The sequence below is a fragment of the Anarhichas minor genome, unplaced genomic scaffold (assembly GCF_050575085.1).
Source record: "Anarhichas minor isolate MPS153535 unplaced genomic scaffold, ASM5057508v1 ptg000043l, whole genome shotgun sequence".
Lineage (NCBI taxonomy): Eukaryota > Metazoa > Chordata > Actinopteri > Perciformes > Anarhichadidae > Anarhichas > Anarhichas minor.
In genome coordinates this window covers 7,099,819-7,120,690 of record NW_027466489.1, presented here as the reverse complement: position 1 = coordinate 7,120,690, position 20,872 = coordinate 7,099,819, and the positions used below count along the sequence as shown (strand labels likewise).

Here is a 20,872-nt window from a genome sequence, read left to right as displayed (position 1 = left end):
CACACACACACACACCCCCGACATTGATAAACCATTTTAGTTGGTGGTCTGGTGCTTCCGATCGTACCACATGATCGTTATCAGCAGACTGAGTTTAGCTCATTTTAATGGAAAACCGCATCTGCTGATGAAAATCACTTACGATTAAAAGCCACAGAACAGACCACACACGAGAGAGCGAGAGAGAGACACGCACACACACACACACACACACACACACACACACACACACACACACACACACACACACACACACACACACACACACACACACACACACACACACACACACACACACACACACACACACACACACACACACACACACACACACACACACACACACACACACACACACACACGGCTCTCTGCAGCTCAAACTTTAGAGTCAGCTACAATAAAGTCAAACAATGAACCACATGACACAGCAGATGTTTTGATAGATTTTTTCTTGACTTTTATATTTTTAAAAACAAACAAAAAATAACAGATTAAATAAAATTTACAGTAGACATATGCAAACATTGTGCACTTTAACTACTTCTTCTGATACGTTCTGCACAGCTGTCAACGAAAAAACGCAAACAATGGAGCATCGGGGGGGGGGGGGGGGGGGGGCAGTTTAGGGAGAGAGGAGAAGACCGAAGAAGTGAGGTAGAGGGCAGTAAGGAGGAAACAAATCTAGGAAAGAGGAGAGGGGGATGAAGAGGGAAGGAGTAGAGGATAAAGGAGGACCTAAACTTTTTCACTCAGGGGAAAGAAAGAAAGAAAAAATCACTGAATATATAGTTTTCTTTTAATCCTTACATCACTTGTATAAATATATTGAATCCCAAAAAAAAATAACAAAAAACTTCTGAGAAAAAAAAAAAGCGCAATACAGAAACCCACAACAGCAGTAAGGCAAAGAGAAAGCAGGAGTGGAAAGAGCAGTGAGAGAGTAAATGAGAGGGACAGAGGAGCAGAGAAAGATAGCAGGCCGTATGAGACATGGCAAGAAAGGAGCTGAGCGAGTGCGCAACTGTGTGTCTGAAAATGTATAAATATGTGAGGTCAAGAGACGATTGGGTGACGGAGAGTTGGGGAAGGAGAGAAAGCGTTGGCAGGAAGAGGAGGAAGAGGAGGGAGGGTTGGAGAGCAGAGGGAGGAGGAAAAGGTCTGACTGAGGTCGACTGTCCAGTGTGTTTCTGTTATGTGCTACGTGACCCTGTTGCCTGCGCTTGTGTGTGTCTCTGTGTGCGTGTGTGTGTGCGCGCGCGTGTGTGTGTGTGTGTGTGTGTGTGTGCGTGTGTGTGTGTGGCATTTCATGTGTTTTTGTATAATGGCAGCACACATTCCACAGCAACAGTGAAACACATGCTCGTGTGTGTCTTGTGTGCTCTTCTGCTATATAAATACAAAACAAAAACAATGAATAAAAACAAAAAACAAAATCATTTCTGCAACCAAACACCAGCCACCTCAGAATTCACACCTTCTTTCATTTTATACATTTGACACATTTAACTCAAGTATTTTTTTTGTTTCATTTGTTTTTGTTTTTAAATTGTACACTAAGAGCAGTCCCCCTCAGTCCTCCCTCCTTTTCCACCAAGAGTCTCTCTTTTGCTTCCTTCCTTTCCTCCCCCTCTCTTTCTCCTTTCACTGAGAACTGGCTCTCTCCAGCACGCGCAGGTCATAGTTCTTTTTGGCGGCCCTCAGTTTGAAGAGGCTGGCCCCGCTGTTGTTAAGTTTGAAGGAAGCACTCTGGGCGGCCATGGTGCTGGGGAACACTGCCACTACCGTGTAGAGGTGAGCCGGGTCGCCGCAGTCGCCCTTCGCTCCCATGCCGGCCACGAGCCCACCGGCGGCTCCCGGCCCGGCGGGGCCCGCACCAGGACAGGGGCCACAGCCTCCTCCTCGGCCTCCCTGGGGCTCCTTCAGCCACTGGATCTTGGCACCGCACATCGACAGCTGGTTGAAGAGCTTTTCGGCCTCTGGACGTGAAATGCCCTCTGGCAGGTCCGTTACCTCGAGTACTCGACTCACCACTGGACAAAGAGAAGAGGAGGAGAGCCAGAGAGAGAAGATGTTAGCGGCCTTGATTGCTCAGGAAGTGTCTTTGTAGACTTCAAGCACCTGCTCCAGAGACACGCTGTGTGTGTTTGCTCGCCTGTGTCGGCAGAAGACTTTTCGCTTCGTGCAATCATGGTTTGCACAGCTCCAAGGATACTTCAATTAAATTTGCCACGGCTGTTGAACTACACTTGAATGCAGTGCTGAGAGCGCGTGTCAGTGTAGTTTCAACAACTCGAGGTATACTTAATGGAGTTTGTGAGGAAAGAAATACAGGAAAATCAGCAACAAGGCCGATATAGGGCTCAGATGAGTTCATCTACTCATCACATTCTCTAAAAATGAAAGATCACATGGTGAGTGTAACTATACCTGCAGGCAGAATGTAATAACGGGGGCGGATGATATTCTGGTTCTGTGATGACGCATCTCCGACTTACCTACATCAGTTGTGCCGAGATCTGTCGATGCAGATTTGAGTGTTTGTTTTTTCCCCCGTGCCCCGTGCTTCATCACTCCTTGGCCCTGAACACATTATAACACAGATATTACGCGTTTATTACAGTTCCACAACAAGACACTAGATGGGGATAAAAAGCAATCAATCAACCTGGTCTTTGGTAACTGGATGCTCAAACAGTTGCACAAAAGATGACGGCCACCTCAAAGTGTTTTATGGCTTCCATTTAAAATGTATGGAGCTGTTTTACCTTTTGGCTACACAACATGCTGCAGAGACAGAATTCACACTCGGAAAACAAAGTTATGTACCTGGTGGTGTATTTAATTAAGTTTTTAGTGTGGAATTCATGACGGCTCTATTCAAGCCAGAAATAAACTGAATTACAGAAACAATACATGCTCGAGATGTCTTGTCAATCAGAGCAGGTTCAATTTTCAGAGACTGTTAGCTTCTTAATGCATATTGGCCAACTAGAAGGCTTGTTTAAAAGAATATCATGACCTGTCAATGTCACAGCCTTTGAATCATATTGGTAGAAAGTCTTGCCAGCACTGACCTGATGGGAGCTGTAGGAGGACTGGCCATGCATTAGTGGAGGACACAGGCTGTACTGCAGAGGTTGCCCCAACAGAGAGTAGCGCCCGTCACCTTAACAATAACAGCTCACAGTTAAAATCATCAATCCTGAACATACTTCAAAGTAGAGTTGCATTGCCTCAGTGACAAAAGGTCAGGTGAACCATATTAACACACATTGTGAAGAATGTAAATACACTAACATAGATCAGTCAACAAGCAGATGGATGAAGGCTTTAATGGAACTTACATTTCACATTCAAGATTCTCTTTCAACACAACTTGTCGAGTAAAAAGAAAATAACTGCTAATAAGCATCCAAAGCCTTAGAAAAGGTTCAGTGGGCCTAATGTAGCTCTTACCTACAGTATTTTCTCATTATGTGTGTCATGGTGACCTCGCGTGGATTGCAGACTGATGCAAGACTGTCTGTATGTGTAATCATGCGTTCCAAACAGTGGGTCTGTTTATCAGTAAAGGCATTGTGGCTCTGTGTGTCAATATCGGACAGAGGACAGGGATGAGGTGAAGCCACGTGTGGGTACAGTAGGTCTGACCTGGTGGCCCAGTTTGAACCTGCTGAGGCTATTGGTTCAGGGCCAAAAGCCACCTGACCATGTTCAGAAGTCTGATCAGGGGTTCGCGCACACAGGCAAATAAACATGAACTACTCTTCCTGCTGTGAACTAAAAACGAGAAACAACCTGGTTGATATTTGTGTAGCTGTGGCCACATGTATACAAGCTTTCATGCCTCGTGTTCATGCGTACCTTGAGCGGGTCCTCCTGGCCGGGGGAACTGGGAGATGAGGGGCAACGGTCCCAGGCCTGGACAGACGCTGCTGACGCTGCCGGAGGGAGACGGGGTGGGAGACTGAGTGGGGGAGGTCAGGGGACTCGTCAGCTGAGTACTGGCCTGGACACAAAGAGAAGAGGAAAAATAAGAAATCGTGTGACACACACCGGTCACGTCAGTGTCAGTCCTCCTGTTGGCCACTAGGGGGCTGCTAATGAACGAATCCTTGAAGACGAATGACTGGATTTGTAAGTTACAGTCTGGATTCATGAGATCCTTCACATTTATTTAAAATAACACTACCCTTCATGTGCATTCGTGTGTACCTGTGGAGTGTTGTCCGGTTTGTACAGCTCCCCTGGCTTGCTGGGCCTCTGCTCTATGCTGTAGTACTTGCATGGGTTCCACTGGACCAGAGGAGGGTTCTGGGAAGGCTGTGGGCCATTGGGGACGCTGAGCTGCATGACCATCACCCCGGGCCCAGGAGGCGGTACTCCTGAGAGAGAGCACACAGATAAACAGGTAATTTAATTATAGATAATTGAGATATTGCTGTTTATAGTTTAATGCAGTGGACTTTTTATCGGCAAGTACTAGCCGATCGGCATCTACTGTAGGTAATACACACCGACTAGTGCCTCATACAACCCCACTACAAACAATCTCAACTATCCCTTTAAGAAATCAAATGCCAGAATATCAAACACATTCATTATTCTAAACATCAATAAGATGATGACTTTTTGTTAAATTCAAAAAGCCCGAAAGCTTTTGTTGAATTTAGTTTCAGGTTTGAAAACAGAGCCTGAAATATAACTTTTAAAGCAAATTACCAACATAAAGCGGTCTGAGAAACTGACTAAACATACAGAGTAAAGGACACAAAGTAGAGCAGAGGTTGAAAGGATGAAGTGACCATGATCACCATCAACATTTACTTAAGGCCAAACGGGAGCACAAGGTCTTTCTGACGTGTAGGTTTTCTCCGATTTCTTCAAACATTCCCTTGTTACGGACATCGACACGTGCTCACCGCGTGAACCCTGTGTACCTTCGTCTGAACCTTACCCTGAATACCTTTCACCTGATTCTGTTGCACATGTGGATACCACTGAATTTCAAAATACTCCAGGCATTCACTTTGGTAGAATAATGCTCACAAATAAGATAAAATTAATTAAAGCAAAATAAAATCTTTTTCAAAAAGGCTGAAATCATTTTTCATCCGTTAGTCATAAAATGTTTTCCTAATGGCCACTTTGCTGCTTCTTGACACCGAGTCTCACCTGAATATTGCTGCTGCAACTGTTGAGGGTTGCAAGGGGACGGCGACTGTGTGATCTGATACTGCTCAGAGCTGGGGGGCTGCAGGTAACCTACTGCCGGGCTGCAGGGTTAGACACAGAGGAGGAGAAATAAATGCATGGGGAGAGGCAACACACACTCATACAGGAGGATAGAGGCCCACATAATGAAGAAAATCCCGAATACCAAGGTGTTACGTTTGTTTTGCGGTCATTTGTAAGTACATCACATCTGTACACGGCTCTGCTAAAACACAACATATTTGCTAACAGTTACGGTGGCGATCTGAAATGGTTGGACACTACTGCCAACTCATTAGTGTGTATATCATGTATTCAGACATACCTTGTGCTGTTCTGCTGTGTGGGTGTAATAACACTGTAGTAGACGGGCATGGGCCCCTGGACAGACTGGCTGACTGGAACCATCACCTGCTGCTGGTACTGCTGCTGCACCACCTGCTGATTTTCATTTCCCACTGGAACCTGGAAAACACAGAAAGACTACTTGTCAAATACTGTAGACCAATATCAGTAGTCAAAATAAAAGATTCTTCAGAACGTCATCATCCGTATCCAAGTATACACAAAACAAATCCAGCTGCTGACGGGAATGTGGGGAGAATAATGCCGACCACACACATATTGTCAAAACAACACAAATCCGATATTTTACACATTAAAGAACAGAACGGCGTACCTAGAGAAACACGCTCGTGGAAACATGTCCCAAAAGCCCACAAAAAGAGCAATTCTATCTTTTAGTGGATCAAGATTAATGGTCATTCAGCTTCGTCTGACTCTCCAACATGAACTGTTGCTTTACATGAGCACCAGATGGAGCCGTTTAACTTAAGATCAGCCACATGCATGTGGACACTGGTGGGGCTGAAATGTTCAGCACACCAGGCAAGGCTCATTTTCTTACGGATAACAATAAAACGGTTCGTCTGTACCCTTTTATTAATGTTGTCATAAAGCCGATTTAAAACCGTTGCTACCTGATATGATGGCATCTGTGGGTACTGAACCATTATGCTTTGCATTTGTCCTCCCATGCCGGCCCTCTGGGAGTTAAGCAGACCAGGGTTTTGGGGCTGCTGCACACCCATCATACCCTGGTAGCTCGGCTGCTGGCTGGGCATCATCGTCTGGAGACCTGATGACAACAGACAAACAGTTAAGAGGAGAGAAACTAGAGCAGTGTGACAAAGGAAGGGTCCAGTACAAGAGAAGACAATAAGAGACGACAGGTAGTTGGGCCGTTGCCTTTGAGGGAAAAACCATTAGAGTGGACTTCAACAAACAGATTTTCAGCTTTTTGTAATTGTTTTTAACGAGAGTGAAGCGTTTTTGCATTGCTGAGCGCCTCTACCATCAAGTTGCCACAATTTTGGCCTTTGAGCAAAAAGAAAAAGAAGACATCCCTCTGGACAACCTCTTTACTTTTTGAGTTTATATTTATTTATTGTAGTGACTTTAACAAATATCCAATTTTATCTTAAAGCCACTGGGGGTCGAACGGGAGAACTTGTTCGGACGCGTGTTCTATGCCACAAACACACAAATGCCTGTCCAGTGCGCCGTATCTTTCGATCCGTTGATCCATTTGTTCCGTTTGCACATTGACACCATAACAGAACAGCACATGACACTACATGACAACACCTTGACACGCCACGCTGACACGCTGGCTGACACGTTGAATGACACGGTTACAAACTGTTAGCTTCTCGTCCACACACCTGATTCTCATCACCAGGCACTTACCTATATGCACTTTTATGTCAATGTGACACCCAGTGTACAATGTCAGAACTGCATGTGCAAACCCACCCCGTGTTCCCTCAAAGACAAAAGAAAACTACAACACCACATTATGGCTCCAACATATACCTATAGCACTTTATTTTGATAAAAACAATGGTTTCAATACCCAGAAGTAATTGAAGAGGAACTCAGAAGCCAAACACACTTCATACCAATTAAGTTTCAATTAAGTATGTTAAATGGAAATCTTCACATCGATTGATGGAAAGTCACACTGACTGAAACTGACATGATGGATCTGAGTAATCAGTTGCTGTACAAACACACAGACAACCTGTCCTTGACAGACCCCAAATGAAAGACTGAGCTGTCACGGTTTTCCCTGAAAAAAGGAAAAAGCTCTATTTCGGTCCGAGCATGTTTGACTTGGCAGAACGATACGGGGACGAGGTCGTTTACGATCAACCTTTCACCTGGAAGACTTCAAACTGAGAATGATTTAGCAGTTTTTAGCTGAGGTAACAACGTACTACAGTTACAAAACCAAGTGGACTGTATCTGTGTATTAACTCGTTCTGGACACATTTTGGATGGTGCTCCTACTAAGTTAAAAAAGTTATGGTCATAGCTCTAGTCTGATTTCTTGTGACAACATTCTCAATATAAATATGCAACACTAAATACAGAGTGTGTTTAATAATTAATGATTTTAAACAAACAACGCACAGGAAACACTGTTATTATAAGTCTTTATGTAGTTATCAGTTAATTACAGTACTGACCTGACTGCTGTGTGGGCTGAGGCATGGGTTGTGTGCGCTGGGCAGGATAAGACACCTGGTGGGACATGGGCTGGGGCACACGGTACTGCTGGCCAGAGCTGGGATACTGACCAGGAGGATAGTAGGACACCTGTATCTGAAGAGAAGCAACACAAATACTTAGAGATGAATAAATACACAAAGTTGACACAAGAATAATTGCTCTGTGTGTCTTCAACTCTGTTCACACACTGAGACAATACCAGGGGCCACCCTCCTATATTCTCATGGTATTGAAAACACATCATTACTTCTTTATGCATTATCGGCAATTGTCAAATACTTTGTTTAGACACATTACACCTGCAATGACTCAGTTATTGGCCACATGGGGGCAGCAGAATCAAGCTCTGAGAACACCACTGACATGTGATGCCCTTCTGAGTTGATATGTATGATATACAGTATATAACTTTCTAGCAAACACTTTACTATTTCTACAAAAAGCAGATAGGAAGCAACACGAGCATTCGTTTGGAGTCAGGTGCCTATTCTATTCTCTCTTCTTTTACTTTTGTTTTTTTGTCTCCACAAACTATGAATTGCTTCAGCTGCTAATTGCTCCACTATGTTCACCAGCTGTTCACCAGCTGTGTCTGTCTGGCGTTTGGTGCAGGACAGGTAGATAGCCCAGTAAACAGCCTCCTGCTGTAGCCAAAAATGAGTCAACATACAAGATTGTCGACAGTGATTCAAAACATTTAAGTATTGGACCGGAAAACCCCAAAAAATTACTTGAAAGTTACTATACAGCTTCGTTGCGCCACTTAATAACGATAAGCAACGGCTTGCACATAAGAAGTCATGTGATCCATTGTTGATCAAATATTGATTATAACAGATTCAAGACAATTCCTAGAGAACTCAATTATATGCTCCTTGTCAGTGTTCAACACATCAACAGTGATTTTGCACAAAATAATGTTTAACAGCAAGCAGCGAACGATGTGCAACAGTTACAGAGGTCCAAGTATCCAACGGTGAAGCTTGAACAGCTCTCAGCTTACACAACTGGGCTAAATGTAGCATAGAGAGTTTCCAAACAAGACATCAAATGGACAAACAGAGAGGAAGTTGAATGTTGGGAAGATAGATAGCTCCTGCCTCCGCCTTCATCTGCATACATGACAACAAGAGGCTGCAGCAGTGTCAATATTTGCACTCCCATTACACCGTCGGCCACCCACACGTTGAGCTACACCGAGCCTCTTCCTTTACCCAGCCAACACTGTTTGGAAACCTAAGAGTGACGACTAAGTATATGAAGGTGTGTAGGAGGATAAAAGGCATGAAAAGACGCCGTCTACATAAGTCAGAGCTTGGAACTACTAAATAAAAAGCGCAGAAAATAAGAGCCATTAAAAAGAAAATGAATAGATAGAATTACTTCCTTGTGGTTGTATGCCTTCGTAACATACAACTACTGGTTTGCAGAGCTGTTGGAGTACTTTAAAATGTGCTCCTGATTCCAGCAGATGGTCTACTCTCCATCACATCTACTGTGGAAGAAGTCTGGCCCTGTGATGGTGTACTTCATTATTGTTGGGAGGCTCTAATTGGCAAGCTTCTTTAAGGAGATAATAGTGACCCCCAGATTGCCTTCATATGAACACAACGCTATAACCAATTAAAAAAAAGTAATTTAGTCACTTCCGCTATTAAAAACTCTACTAAACAGACTATGTTCCTTTCCTACTTAGCCCCAGAGCAACATTACAGGGCCTAATGTCTCCCACAGGGTGTTTAATGGCCAGGTCAATTTAGTCCTCTCTGCTGAAATGAACTCTAATAACTTCTTTATGGATTCAAGCAGAAGCCTGAAGGAGGGAAGGAAAAGTGTGAGTGACAGAGAGTGAGAGAACTCATTATTGCCACCGCCTCGGCAATCGGAAGAATGTGACAGGCGAGCTGAGGTGACACACGGCTCTTTGGGGGCGAGGATCAAACTCCCCGACGGGGGGAACCCTGCTGCTTCACAGGAACCACATCCCGGTTGTGTCTCTCTTTGAATTGATGAAAAAAAGCTCTTCTCAACTTGTAATATTTATGGTACTTATGCATCACTGGGTCGTGTTTACAGTTACGTGTTGTTTTTATGGGTTCGTCATTACAAAAGAGATAAATGTTAAGAGTTACATTAGTACTCTTCCAATTGATGGCTAAGCAAGTGTAACCTGGTCTGTAGGTGCCACTCATCAAACCACTCGTCAAAATTTCTAGTAAAGTATTTTATTTTATTGGTCAGGCTTCCTGGGGGGCTCCCTGTTGACGTGAAGGTCTATCATCTGGCAAATTGGCAGATGAACTTGCAAGCTTTTCAACCTCACTTCAGGCTTCCGGTGTGTCCGATGTAGGCTGCTGGGGTAAGATACTGGCACCAAACTCCTGTCGTGTAAACCAGCAGCATATCTGACCTGTAACTTTGGATTCAGAATAGACTTTGACTGCTACCACTTTTCATAATTTGGCTCAGGATGTTTGGTGCCACTATAATAATTTAAGGATTACCAAATCCCTCCTTGAATATCAAATTGTTAGCATTGATTATTTACTGAGTACAGTATAACTTGGAGAGCTTTGCGTAGAGGAGTGATATTTTGAAATATAGTATTTATAATCATACAGTTGTAAAATAATTAACCAACTATGTAAGATGTTTGGCTTTACTCTAACCTCCTACATTAGGACAGTGTTTTTATGCTCTCATTCTCTCACAGGTTTCTATGGATCATCGTTATATCTGGACACTGGTCTTACCTCTAACGTAGTTGTGACATATGCAAGAGTAATATCCCTGGTTGCCCTGATCGTGACAGTGAGCGTGAACTGTCGGGGAGAGACAGTCACGTATCTCCTGAGTGAGAGTCCTGCACGGTGACATGTCGCTGTGTTGGGCTGCTGTTTCAGTAGTATCAAAAAAGGGGATGGCCAGTCTTCAAATCATGTGCCAACATGCGTTAGGGTACTTCCAGTGTCCGATGTACGATGATGGGGTAATATACTCTCACCAAACTCCTGTCGTGTAAACCAGTAGCATATCTGACCTGTAACTTTGGATTCAGAATGGATTTTGTCCGTTAGCACTTTTCGTAATTTAGCTTAGTATGTTTGGTGCCACTATAATAATTTAAGGATTACCAAATCCCTCCTTGAATGTCAAATTGTTAGCATTGATTATTTACAGAGTAAAGTACAGTAAAACGTAGAGAGCTTTGCGTAGAGTGATATTTTGAAATATAGTATTTATAATCATACAGTTGTAAATGAATTAACTATGTAAAGTTTGGGGATTTACTCTAACTTCCTACATTAGGACAGTCTTGTTATGCTCTCATTCACTCACTCATCTCTCTGGCTCCTACTCTATCAGCTGACAGTGGGCGATTTCGCCACGGCCTCCCTCAGCCAATCATATATTTCCCGTCAAACTTTAAAGACCTGTTCTCTTCTGTGCAGTCAGCTGTCATTTCAGTACAAACCGATGTGACCCTCCTCCCCATTCATCATCACATCCGGTGCTCAAGGTTTCTTCCACTGAGGGCAGTCCCACTCAAACATGCCATCATCTAGATCTTCAGCCTGCCCCTACTGTCTTCAACAACTCCACCAGTTACTTTACTTTGCACAATTTAATAAATGTATTTGTTCACTGTAAATTAAGTTTCTCCTGATTTAACAACCTGTGTCTCCCTGTATAAGTGTGTCAATTATCTCCCGGTGGCTTCAGTTCTCCTATTTATTGTTTTTTGTGATGTATGTTATGTTATTTCAAACTAATTTGCAATCATAAGAAGCGTGGTCTTTGTTGGTGAAATGTTTCTTATATACAAAGAACAATTACTTATCGTAAAACTCCAAAAATATAGTAGAGTAAAATCTTTTAGGTGTGTTTTCTAGAAACTACAGGTCTGATGAGGAAAGTGGGAACAGGTGTGTAGGTGGGAGGGGATGTCATGTGACCAGGACTGGCAGGTCTGGGGAGTGAGCAGGGGCTGGAGAGAAGGACAGAGAGCCAGGACAGGCAAAACCACCAACCCACTACAAAGTCTCTGCCCTCCCTCGAACTTCTCAGACAGTTTACACCTTCACTGTAAAGAGTGATGAATGAATTGAGTTGATGTGTAACCCTTATTAAACTAACCTAACAAACCTTGTTTCCTGTAAAGGAAAACCACCAGAAGACTGTCAGCGATGTCAGCGATGATCCCAATGTGTACTCTTCTCTTTCATCAATAAATCTTTACATTAACACTCTAATTAATCATAATCATTAATATGAGGTGTAAAGAACATGATCTTCAACAGTGTCAAAAATCTCAAGGAAGCAGGAACAGTCTGATATGAACGGAGCTGGTGTCAAGTGTGTTTGAAATGAATTAAAACCTAAAAGGAGAAATCAACACTTTCCCACATGCATAACATTGGTGCACTTGAATTCTTCCAGCACAGATAGCAGTTCCCTCCATAAAATCAGCAGCACTCAAGTCCTCGATTACCAGAAACAATTAGCATTCATATCATCGGTTCGTCCTGGAATCGGGTTTGTCCACAGCAGTAATTATCCACAAAACAAAATGAAGTGAACGCTCTAAAGGTTCTCAACCTTGTTGGATGTGGGGATCGTTCTGTGCAGTGAAGTAAACAACATCCAAGATGATAACTTAACTTAATATCGAATTACCACGTGAAAACACATTTTACTTGTCCAGTACGGTGGCCATAGAACAACGAGACATCGCATTTAACTTTGTTTTATTTGTGTGTTGATTCTTGTGTGTGTATTTTTCTGTGGATATGAATGTCTGTGAAGTCTGCAAGCCTTAATTACAATACAAAATACATTACTATTATGAAGATGGTACAAAATATACTTATCATATGTTAAAGCCAATAAAATACTAAATTGTGGGAGTTTGCCACACAAGACAATACCAGAGTGCCAGGCAGGTGAGGTCCCAAAATCGTAATAAAATATTTCTATACTGTGTTATAGTACTATCACTTTCTGCCAAATACTGCTTCTGGTACTTGAATGACATTCAAACAAAACTTAAAAAGACGTGAGAACTGGATTTGAACCCGTGCCTGATGCCTTAATACATCACAAGCTGTGGAGGACGACATACCTGTTGAGGTGGAGGGGGCTGCATGTAGCCCTGTGGGGGGGGTGGGGCCTGCATGACGGGTTGGGATGGAGGAGGCGGTGGAGGTGGAGGATGGGGGTGTCCAGTGGCCGGCTGGTAACCAGACGGAGGCGGCATAGGCTGACCCGTGGTAGCCATGATGTATCCGGTCTGGGGAGGGGGGTGCTGGGTCAGCACTGTGGGAGGAGCCTGATACATGGGTGGAGGCTCAGGGTTCTCACTGGAGCTCTGCCGACTCAGCGTCATCTGGGTGAATTGGGGCGCCAGCTCTTCTCCCTGTGAGGAATTGGTATGATGTCATTGGTGGGTTTTGATTATAAACTATAACCACAAGTACCAAATGATTAGTATGAATCTAGATTACACAGTATTTAGTACAACATGTATGATACAATTATCTGCAAATTACACTGTAGTACTTGTAGAGTACTCTGAAACACTAGCAGGCATTGGTAGCCATAAAGTGCATTGCAGCAAGTCACTGCATGCATCGTCTATAAATATAAAGCTGCTGTATATATGTAGCTTTATATAGAAGTCTTGTTAGCTGCTGGTATCTCCAGATCAGTGCCTCTTGTGATTTTGAAGTAGTGGTGGAACTGAGGTCTGAGTGATTCAAAGTGATCCCTAAAGCCACAATGCTACATTAACAACAGTGTGAGAGGACATTAGATGAAAGTATTAAGGAAACTGACATTTTGGGGGGGGGGTGGGAGAGAAACCCATCCATCATCTTCAAAGAGATGAGAGACCAATACCAATTTATTTATTTCTGAACGCAGCACAATAACAAAAACTGGACTGCAGACACAGTTCTGCAGTTGTTGGATCTTCACATCTGTCTGTGATCTGTTAAGGTTTAGATCTATACGAACACTCATCCGGTCGCTGCTGACAGAACAGGATGAGAGAGCTGCAATTTTAATAATTTTGTGAATTTATGTGGGAAGTGAATACTACCCAATTTAAACAAATTGGGCAAATGTAACATTTAATTAAGTAGGGTGACACAAAAATCCATTCCAATTGTTCTCAAATTCTATAAAAATCTTTAAACCCAGATACATTTTGTTCTGGGAGGTTAGGGTTCAAGTTTAAATACTTTTGTTACGTCTTAACACAAACAAGTTTCATTCAAAGAATGTAAATCACTGACTACAGTATCATCCATAAATTAGCTTCCCAAAAAAGGGACTCCAATATAAAATTCTGATGGGATCTAAAACATTTTTCACATCAAAAAGGAAACAAAATGTATTCAAACCATTATAATTACCCAAATAAAGAATTGCAAAGCACAACTGCCACATTTTCATGTCATATAAAGTCACACGAGCAAACGGCTTTTCTTGCTAAAGCACTACCTGAATGAGCCAGAGCGGCAAAGACATAATTCTTCTCCGACTGTTGCTTAAAACCAAACTAATGTGAATGAAAACAAGGTATGACAGAGAAAGAGTTTCTAGCAGAAATGAAAAGGCAATATCTAAATGCAAAGTGCGAGGGTGTCAGTAATGCAGTCTGTAACTAAATGAATATTTGGAGATGAAGCTAAGAGAGGCGTCAGTACCATTGTGTACTGCTGGGGAGGAGAAACTGGCAGGAGAACCTGGGGGCAGGAAGGGCTGGAGTAGGAGACAGGCTGAGAGGGCTGCAGAGCTGCCACTGGCTATACACACCACCATAAAGAGGGAGGAAATACAGAGGCAGAGAGAGAGAGGAGCAAGCCAGTGAGAGGGAGGGAGTCAAAATAAATGAAGAAATAACAAAGATGTGGGTTAGAACACAGAGGAGAAATTGTTAATGAACAGATGGATAGAAATGGAAATCCAATTTAGTTTCTAAATATTATACAAAAACAATCCAACCGTGTTGACAAAGTCAGATGTAATTACTACAACTCAGAGAGGAGCAAGAGAGGAACTGTCTGTCATTATATAAGTTAACTTTTATAATGTTGCTCAAAGTACTTCCTCCTTACATGTGACAAGATTCAGCGTCAGGCACAACATTCATTTCAACCCGTTTAGAGTAGGAGGGTTGACATACGGTCACTAAAGATGTTCTGTTAATCACCAGATTGAATTAGATCCTCTAACTTTAAAGTGCCTCTTCATTTGTACTGATATAGTGGATATAAATGCAGGTAGTGGAGGTTCATACCTGAGCGATCATGTGGTTCATGGGGTGTTGCTGTGGAGTGGGCAGCAGGGCCGTCTGAGGCGGAACCTGGGACTGTGGCTGTTGCGATGGGCAGGGGAGGAGGCTACGGCTGGACTGGGAGGCTGCAGGTGGGGGACACACATCAGGACTGACTAGGGGCAGGCCTAGTGATGCAGAAGAAGACATGAAACCCACTAAATCTTCCTTATCAAAATCATTTAGAACACAATGTAGGCTGTTATTCATGTACCTGGGTCTATTTCTTCTGTTATCCTCGTCTTTACAACATAATGGGAAATCTTTCTGTACCACGAGAAGGCAAACTCAATTCAACATTCCCACAAGAGGTGAAGCCTGTCTCTAGTTGAATGCGTTGGGCCTGGGGTCAATCATAGCGTCAAAGGATTTCATTTTGTTTTAGCATTCAGGTAATGTAAAATATGATCAAATACCATATACAATACAGAATATAAGATGACATTTCTTTCCGGACATTACATCTGAAAAAGTGTGGGTTGCATTATATTCAAGGAGTTTACCACCAGCTCCTACAGAGTGTGTTAAATTATGGGCTGATGGCATCTTTAATGTTGCAATGCCTACAAGTCTGTGTACGTGTTTAGTTGGTCCAGTTTAACCCACAGAAGTTTCCTACGGATTGTGCAACAGAGGAAATAAATTCATGAGTCAATGAGTCGAAAGCGTCTGCTGACGTCTTTGCTGCCGAAACAGCAAGGACTGAATCATCCGTCAGGCAGCCAAGAGCAACAGTGTCATGGAATTTCATAAGAAAGCTCAAAAAGAAAATGCTAACAGCTAGATAAAACCATTGACTGCCTCCAAGAACCTGACAGGAGAGAGTTTATGCTGTACTTAAACTTAAACAGCAATAACTATAATGAATAGTAAAGACAGTTTTTCAGTAACGGTGTAGCTAATGCAAGCACATACACTAGGAAGACCTAATTCCCTCCACAGTCCTTACCAGAGCGAGAGCCTTTGCAGCTTCCCTGTGAGCCTTTGTTGCTGCCAAGGCTATCCCCTCTGGTGAGGATGGAGATGCCAGAGAAGCTGCTAGCCTTGGTGACGGGGGGCCGGAGGGTGCGGTTGGAGCTGTCTGAGTCGGTGCTGCTCCAGGGTCGTGGCTCCAGGCACTTCATGTCACTGTCTGTGCTGCTTTGACGACTGCTAGACGCCCGGCTGGAGCTCTCACGGTTCCCTCTGAGAGAAGACAGACCCGGGGAGACCGAGGAGAGAGACAAAGAGATGAAACCAAGTGGGTGAAGTGGGGATGGATGCAGAAAATAAAAGGGAGGGTGGGGGGACAAGAGAGGTGAAGTAACAGCAGGGTTAAGAGGTAGCAAGAGAGAGGTGTGTTGAAAGCAGAGTTGAGTCAGCAGAGAGAGAGAGAGACACAAAAATGTACATGGGCAGGGTGAGGAATGTATAGAAAAAAGAAGGTGTGCACATTGGTGAATAAAATGTAGATGGAAACAAACACAAGGGCAATAAAAGACAAAGTAGGATAGAGGGGAGAGCAGAAGCAGAAGAGCACAGTAAGGTCATCAACAGGTAGAGAGGACATAGTGTGACAGGCTGTATTTAGGATGGGGCATTCAACACAGATGCATATTGGCTGCTTTAGTGAAACCACAATCAGGCAACAAACCACCAAACAATATTATTCCAAAATTTAAACATAGAACCACACACACACACACACACACACATCCACACGCAACACACATACTTACAAACCCGTCCACATAGGAACACATACATGCAGGGAGAGAAGATGCTCCAGACAATCAACACTGGGGTGTGACAGGACCTTACACTAGACACTAGATGAGACAAACATCCATGAATTCAACACACAAACCATCAAAGACTGGAGACAACATTCACATAACAGACTTAACAGGATGAGCACTTGCATACGCACGTGTTATACATTTGAATACAGATAAACTGTAACACATGCACTTGAGATACGTTGTATTGAAGACAAGAAATGACTAACGTACACCTGTAAACAAAACCACATGTACATCAACACCCAGACTCACACACACACACACACACACCATCTACAAAATAACTTGCTACCACTGGTTCACCACTATTCTTTAAACTGTATTGCCGTATACTGTACACACTCATTGTGTTGTTGTGATGCTGTCACCCTGGATAAGGGCAGCTGCCAAGAAAACCAATGATCACACTGTGAGCGTAACCACCACTGTTGGGAAACCCCTCCATCACAAGTGAATGGTTGGGTCTGCCATGGACATGTCAGCATTAAGAATAGTATTGTTCCATTTGAATATGTCCTACTGTGCTGGAGAATAACAGTTAAATTAAAATGAATAAAAACAAAAGTGTTATACATGCTGGTGCTATAGCATTAAGTGTAAATAGAAAGCCCTGCAGGTGAGCAGATACCTGCAACTCTGCATTGAGGACAGCAGAGTAAAAAAATAAAACAGTAAACACTTGCTTTTTTCCACCCTCTTAGAACTGAAAGAGGGATATGAACAGAGTGTGTCCGTGTGAAGAGAACAAGAGGGAAATTAACTCAAAACATGTGAGGCTGATGGTGGGAATCTCCATGACGAGAACGGGGATGTGGTATGGGTTGTAAAATGCTAGCGATAGTGAGTGGTATTTGAAGGTGGTTGTGGCTGATAAATATTTCAGAGAGACTGTAATTATTGGAGGATCTATTTTGAGTCCTCTCCCTGCACAGCCTATTTTAAGGGAAGGGTGGGTGCTCTGCCGCTCTCTGTAAAAAGGGAGGCGCACACTTGTTCGCTTCGCTCTGCAGACAAAGATGAAAGCAGGAGGAGGAGGGATTCTGCTGTTGATCACATGATCTTTCATCTCCACTCTCTCCTCACGACACCATTCCCCATCACACGCACGAACAGAGGAACCTAGGCTGTTGTTGTTGTGTGTCTTTCCTTCACTCTCGATCCTTATAAGACGGCTAAATCCACCCATCACAGAAGAGCTTCTTGTTTTGGTTCATTTAAGTGACGTCTGCGGTTTTATTGTTTCTTTTTTTGAACAGCGTGTTCTCTGTAAAGGTCAACACCTGCGTATTTTATGTAAATGCTGAGGTTGGGATATTAAGCTCATTTTAGGTGAGATGGAAAAAGGACAAAATTCTAAACTTCAAACATAAATCGTAAATGCCGAATCACTATATTACATGTCAACCTCTAATGAAATTTCTGCATATCAAAGAAATTAGTAAATAGTCTAAAAAGACAAAAAAAATCAAGTCTTAAAATGATTTATATAAAAAGCTAAAGAGGGGATATACTTAAAAGCTCTAAATAACATGTTTACAAATAGCAGAATGCACATCAAATACTTTTACATAATAAAAAGGAAAAACAACCAGAATGCTTTGTACAGTTGCACTCGAGCTGAATCGATTAGTTGATCAACAAAAATATGATTTGACAAAATAATAATAACATTTTTTGTGTGCACTTTTTTGTGAATCCTCTACAATAGTGAATTGAATATCTTTGGGATTTGATGCTGGTCGGATCAAAGGCTCTAGGAAACTGTGAAGAACATTTTTCACTGTCTGATATTTTATAGACCAAAAGATTATTCGGTTGATCAAGAAAAAACAAACAATCAACAATGAAAATAACTGACAGCTAGCTTTTTGTTTTCTTTGCATGTATGTACTGCTTACATATTGTATGTGCTACTACGCAACAGGTGACATGTTAAAACAAAAAACTACAAGACTAAGTCGACCACAAAACAAACAGATTACTGTGGAAGCGATGCAGTTACTTTATATTAAATGTAGTTGACGGTAGATGGGTGGAAGGGTAAGTAGGTCAGTCAGTTCCCAGTGAAACCACAAAGCAGCCATGCATGGGCCATTGGGAAGCCCCACGGTGCAGTGCTGTAATAGCCATCAATCAGCCGACTACGCCAAGCAAGGATAATAAAAACCACCACAAGTCACCACTATCATCACCAAACCACTTTCAAAGAATGGGCATGGCAACACACAAGTCAAAGTCATCAGCACCCCAATACCTAAAGATCTGCCTCCTCTTTTGAGAGCTAGAGCAGTAGCCCTCAGTGGAAAGTCTGTTGGGGTTAACATTAGGAGAAAATGCTGGGGTTACAGGACTGGATTGGAGAACAGCAGGGAGGGGGGGGTGGGGGTGGGGGGGGGAGGGTGAGATAAGGAGGGGTGGGAGGTAGAGGTAGGCACAGTGCAGAACTTTTACCCCCGAGAAGAACAACAACAAAAAAAAGACGCACACAAGGCAGAAACTTTGACTGTTGAAAACCCCACACATCCTCTCTCTCAGCATATTAAGTCCTAATCTTTCAAGCTCAATGGCCAGGGTGCCTAGGGATGGACAGTTACTGCTGTGTGAGCTAACTTATTTCTAGAAAACATTTGTTCCGCTACCTGCAAATGGTCCTCAAAGACAGTGTGTCCCTCACAGTCTAACATGAAAACAACACTTGAAAATCTGGCACAGGAGAGAAACCGTCAGCAAATACATATTGATCATCTGACTGGCGATAAACAGAACAACACCTTTTGAATGGGTACATTACTGGAAGTGGTCAGATTAAAAAAAAAAAGATATATATATAGAAATATATATATAAAATGAAAAATGTTGTTATATTCATGAGTCTAAAGCCCTCCACCTTTCATAACTGAAACCTAACAAGCAAACTGTATCTTTAAGGGGAAAGTGGCAAAGATGGAGTCTTATAAATTGCACACAGAGTCTCCGGTAGGATGAATCATCTTACCTGTTGTCATTGATGTATCCATTTTGAGAGGACTGTAAGAAAAAGGACACCTACACATTATGAAATGCTTCATTCATCCACGAGTACTTAAGACACAAACACGATTTGCACATTAACACTTTAAGTTTGAAATCATATGTATTGATGTGACGTGGCGCTTAAAGCAGTGGTTCCCACATGATTACCAGCATGGAAAAAACAACAGTGCATAGTTTTACCTCTTCAGGACTCAACAAACTACGAAACAGTATTTAACAGTCTGAGAGGATTAAAAAAAAAAACATTCTTCATATGAACTGCTCACAACTCACAGACATGCACCCTGTGATGAAGTACAGAATGTTCCCTATTAACAAGTCCGAAGCAAAACACGTTGGGAACCACTATCTTGTCACTGGTCAAAGGAGCTGGAAGTAACAGCTTTTGTGGTTCAATGTTAATCTGTCTTTCCCAGTGTTTGCTACCCTGCCCAGGTCCAATACTTACTTCTCGGGCAAAGATCCGGTCTCGTACCCGCTGATACTCTTCCTCTCGCTCTTCAATGGACTTGCTACGTCGCCCATCCTGCAGCGGCACACGGATCTAACATTTGGGAAAACAATCAAATCAGAAAAATGACTAACTTGCACTATTCACAATTATATACTTACGTTTTAATTAAATACATGTATAGCCACACGTAGTGCGACCTGCTGTAAAGATAGGTAGCAACAAGTCACATGATAACAACAGTAGCATTCCAGGGAGAGCAGCTGCTTGCCGTCAAAACAAACAGAATGGAAACTGTGCAAAATAAATGTTTAAAAGTGGCGGAAGCTGCGTGGGAAGGTTTGACACCACAAACGTGATAGAAGAAAGGAAAATGGCAAATATGCAGAAGCATTAGGCGCCAAAGACAAGTGACAAGTCTTGAAATACTGTTGGAAGGAATGAAGAAGTGTATATTGTTCCTTATTCTGATGATCAAAC

The 20,872-nt window shown here is 42.7% G+C and overlaps 1 protein-coding gene across 20 annotated transcripts in view; it reads right to left on the bottom strand.

The window, feature by feature from the left end:
• Window positions 1-432: 432 nt before the first annotated feature.
• Window positions 433-20,872, bottom strand: part of r3hdm2 (R3H domain containing 2) — a 49,783-nt gene continuing 29,343 nt past the window's right edge. For 7 of the 20 annotated variants that reach the window (XM_076111043.1, XM_076111044.1, XM_076111042.1 and 4 more), the window contains 16 exons: window positions 20,390-20,485; window positions 19,904-19,953; window positions 19,163-19,216; window positions 16,077-16,312; window positions 15,092-15,255; window positions 14,499-14,597; window positions 12,911-13,204; window positions 7,746-7,881; window positions 6,195-6,352; window positions 5,540-5,679; window positions 5,176-5,276; window positions 4,216-4,385; window positions 3,865-4,009; window positions 3,075-3,166; window positions 2,496-2,580; window positions 433-2,030 (listed from right to left, as the gene is read on the bottom strand). In XM_076111043.1, coding sequence (XP_075967158.1) covers window positions 1,642-2,030; window positions 2,496-2,580; window positions 3,075-3,166; window positions 3,865-4,009; window positions 4,216-4,385; window positions 5,176-5,276; window positions 5,540-5,679; window positions 6,195-6,352; window positions 7,746-7,881; window positions 12,911-13,204; window positions 14,499-14,597; window positions 15,092-15,255; window positions 16,077-16,312; window positions 19,163-19,216; window positions 19,904-19,953; window positions 20,390-20,485 — 2,409 coding nt within the window. In that variant the 3' untranslated portion in view covers window positions 433-1,641. The remainder of the gene's footprint in view (window positions 2,031-2,495; window positions 2,581-3,074; window positions 3,167-3,864; window positions 4,010-4,215; window positions 4,386-5,175; window positions 5,277-5,539; window positions 5,680-6,194; window positions 6,353-7,745; window positions 7,882-12,910; window positions 13,205-14,498; window positions 14,598-15,091; window positions 15,256-16,076; window positions 16,313-19,162; window positions 19,217-19,903; window positions 19,954-20,389; window positions 20,486-20,872) is intronic. The other 13 variants (XM_076111050.1, XM_076111053.1, XM_076111047.1 and 10 more) reach the window with 9 other exon arrangements.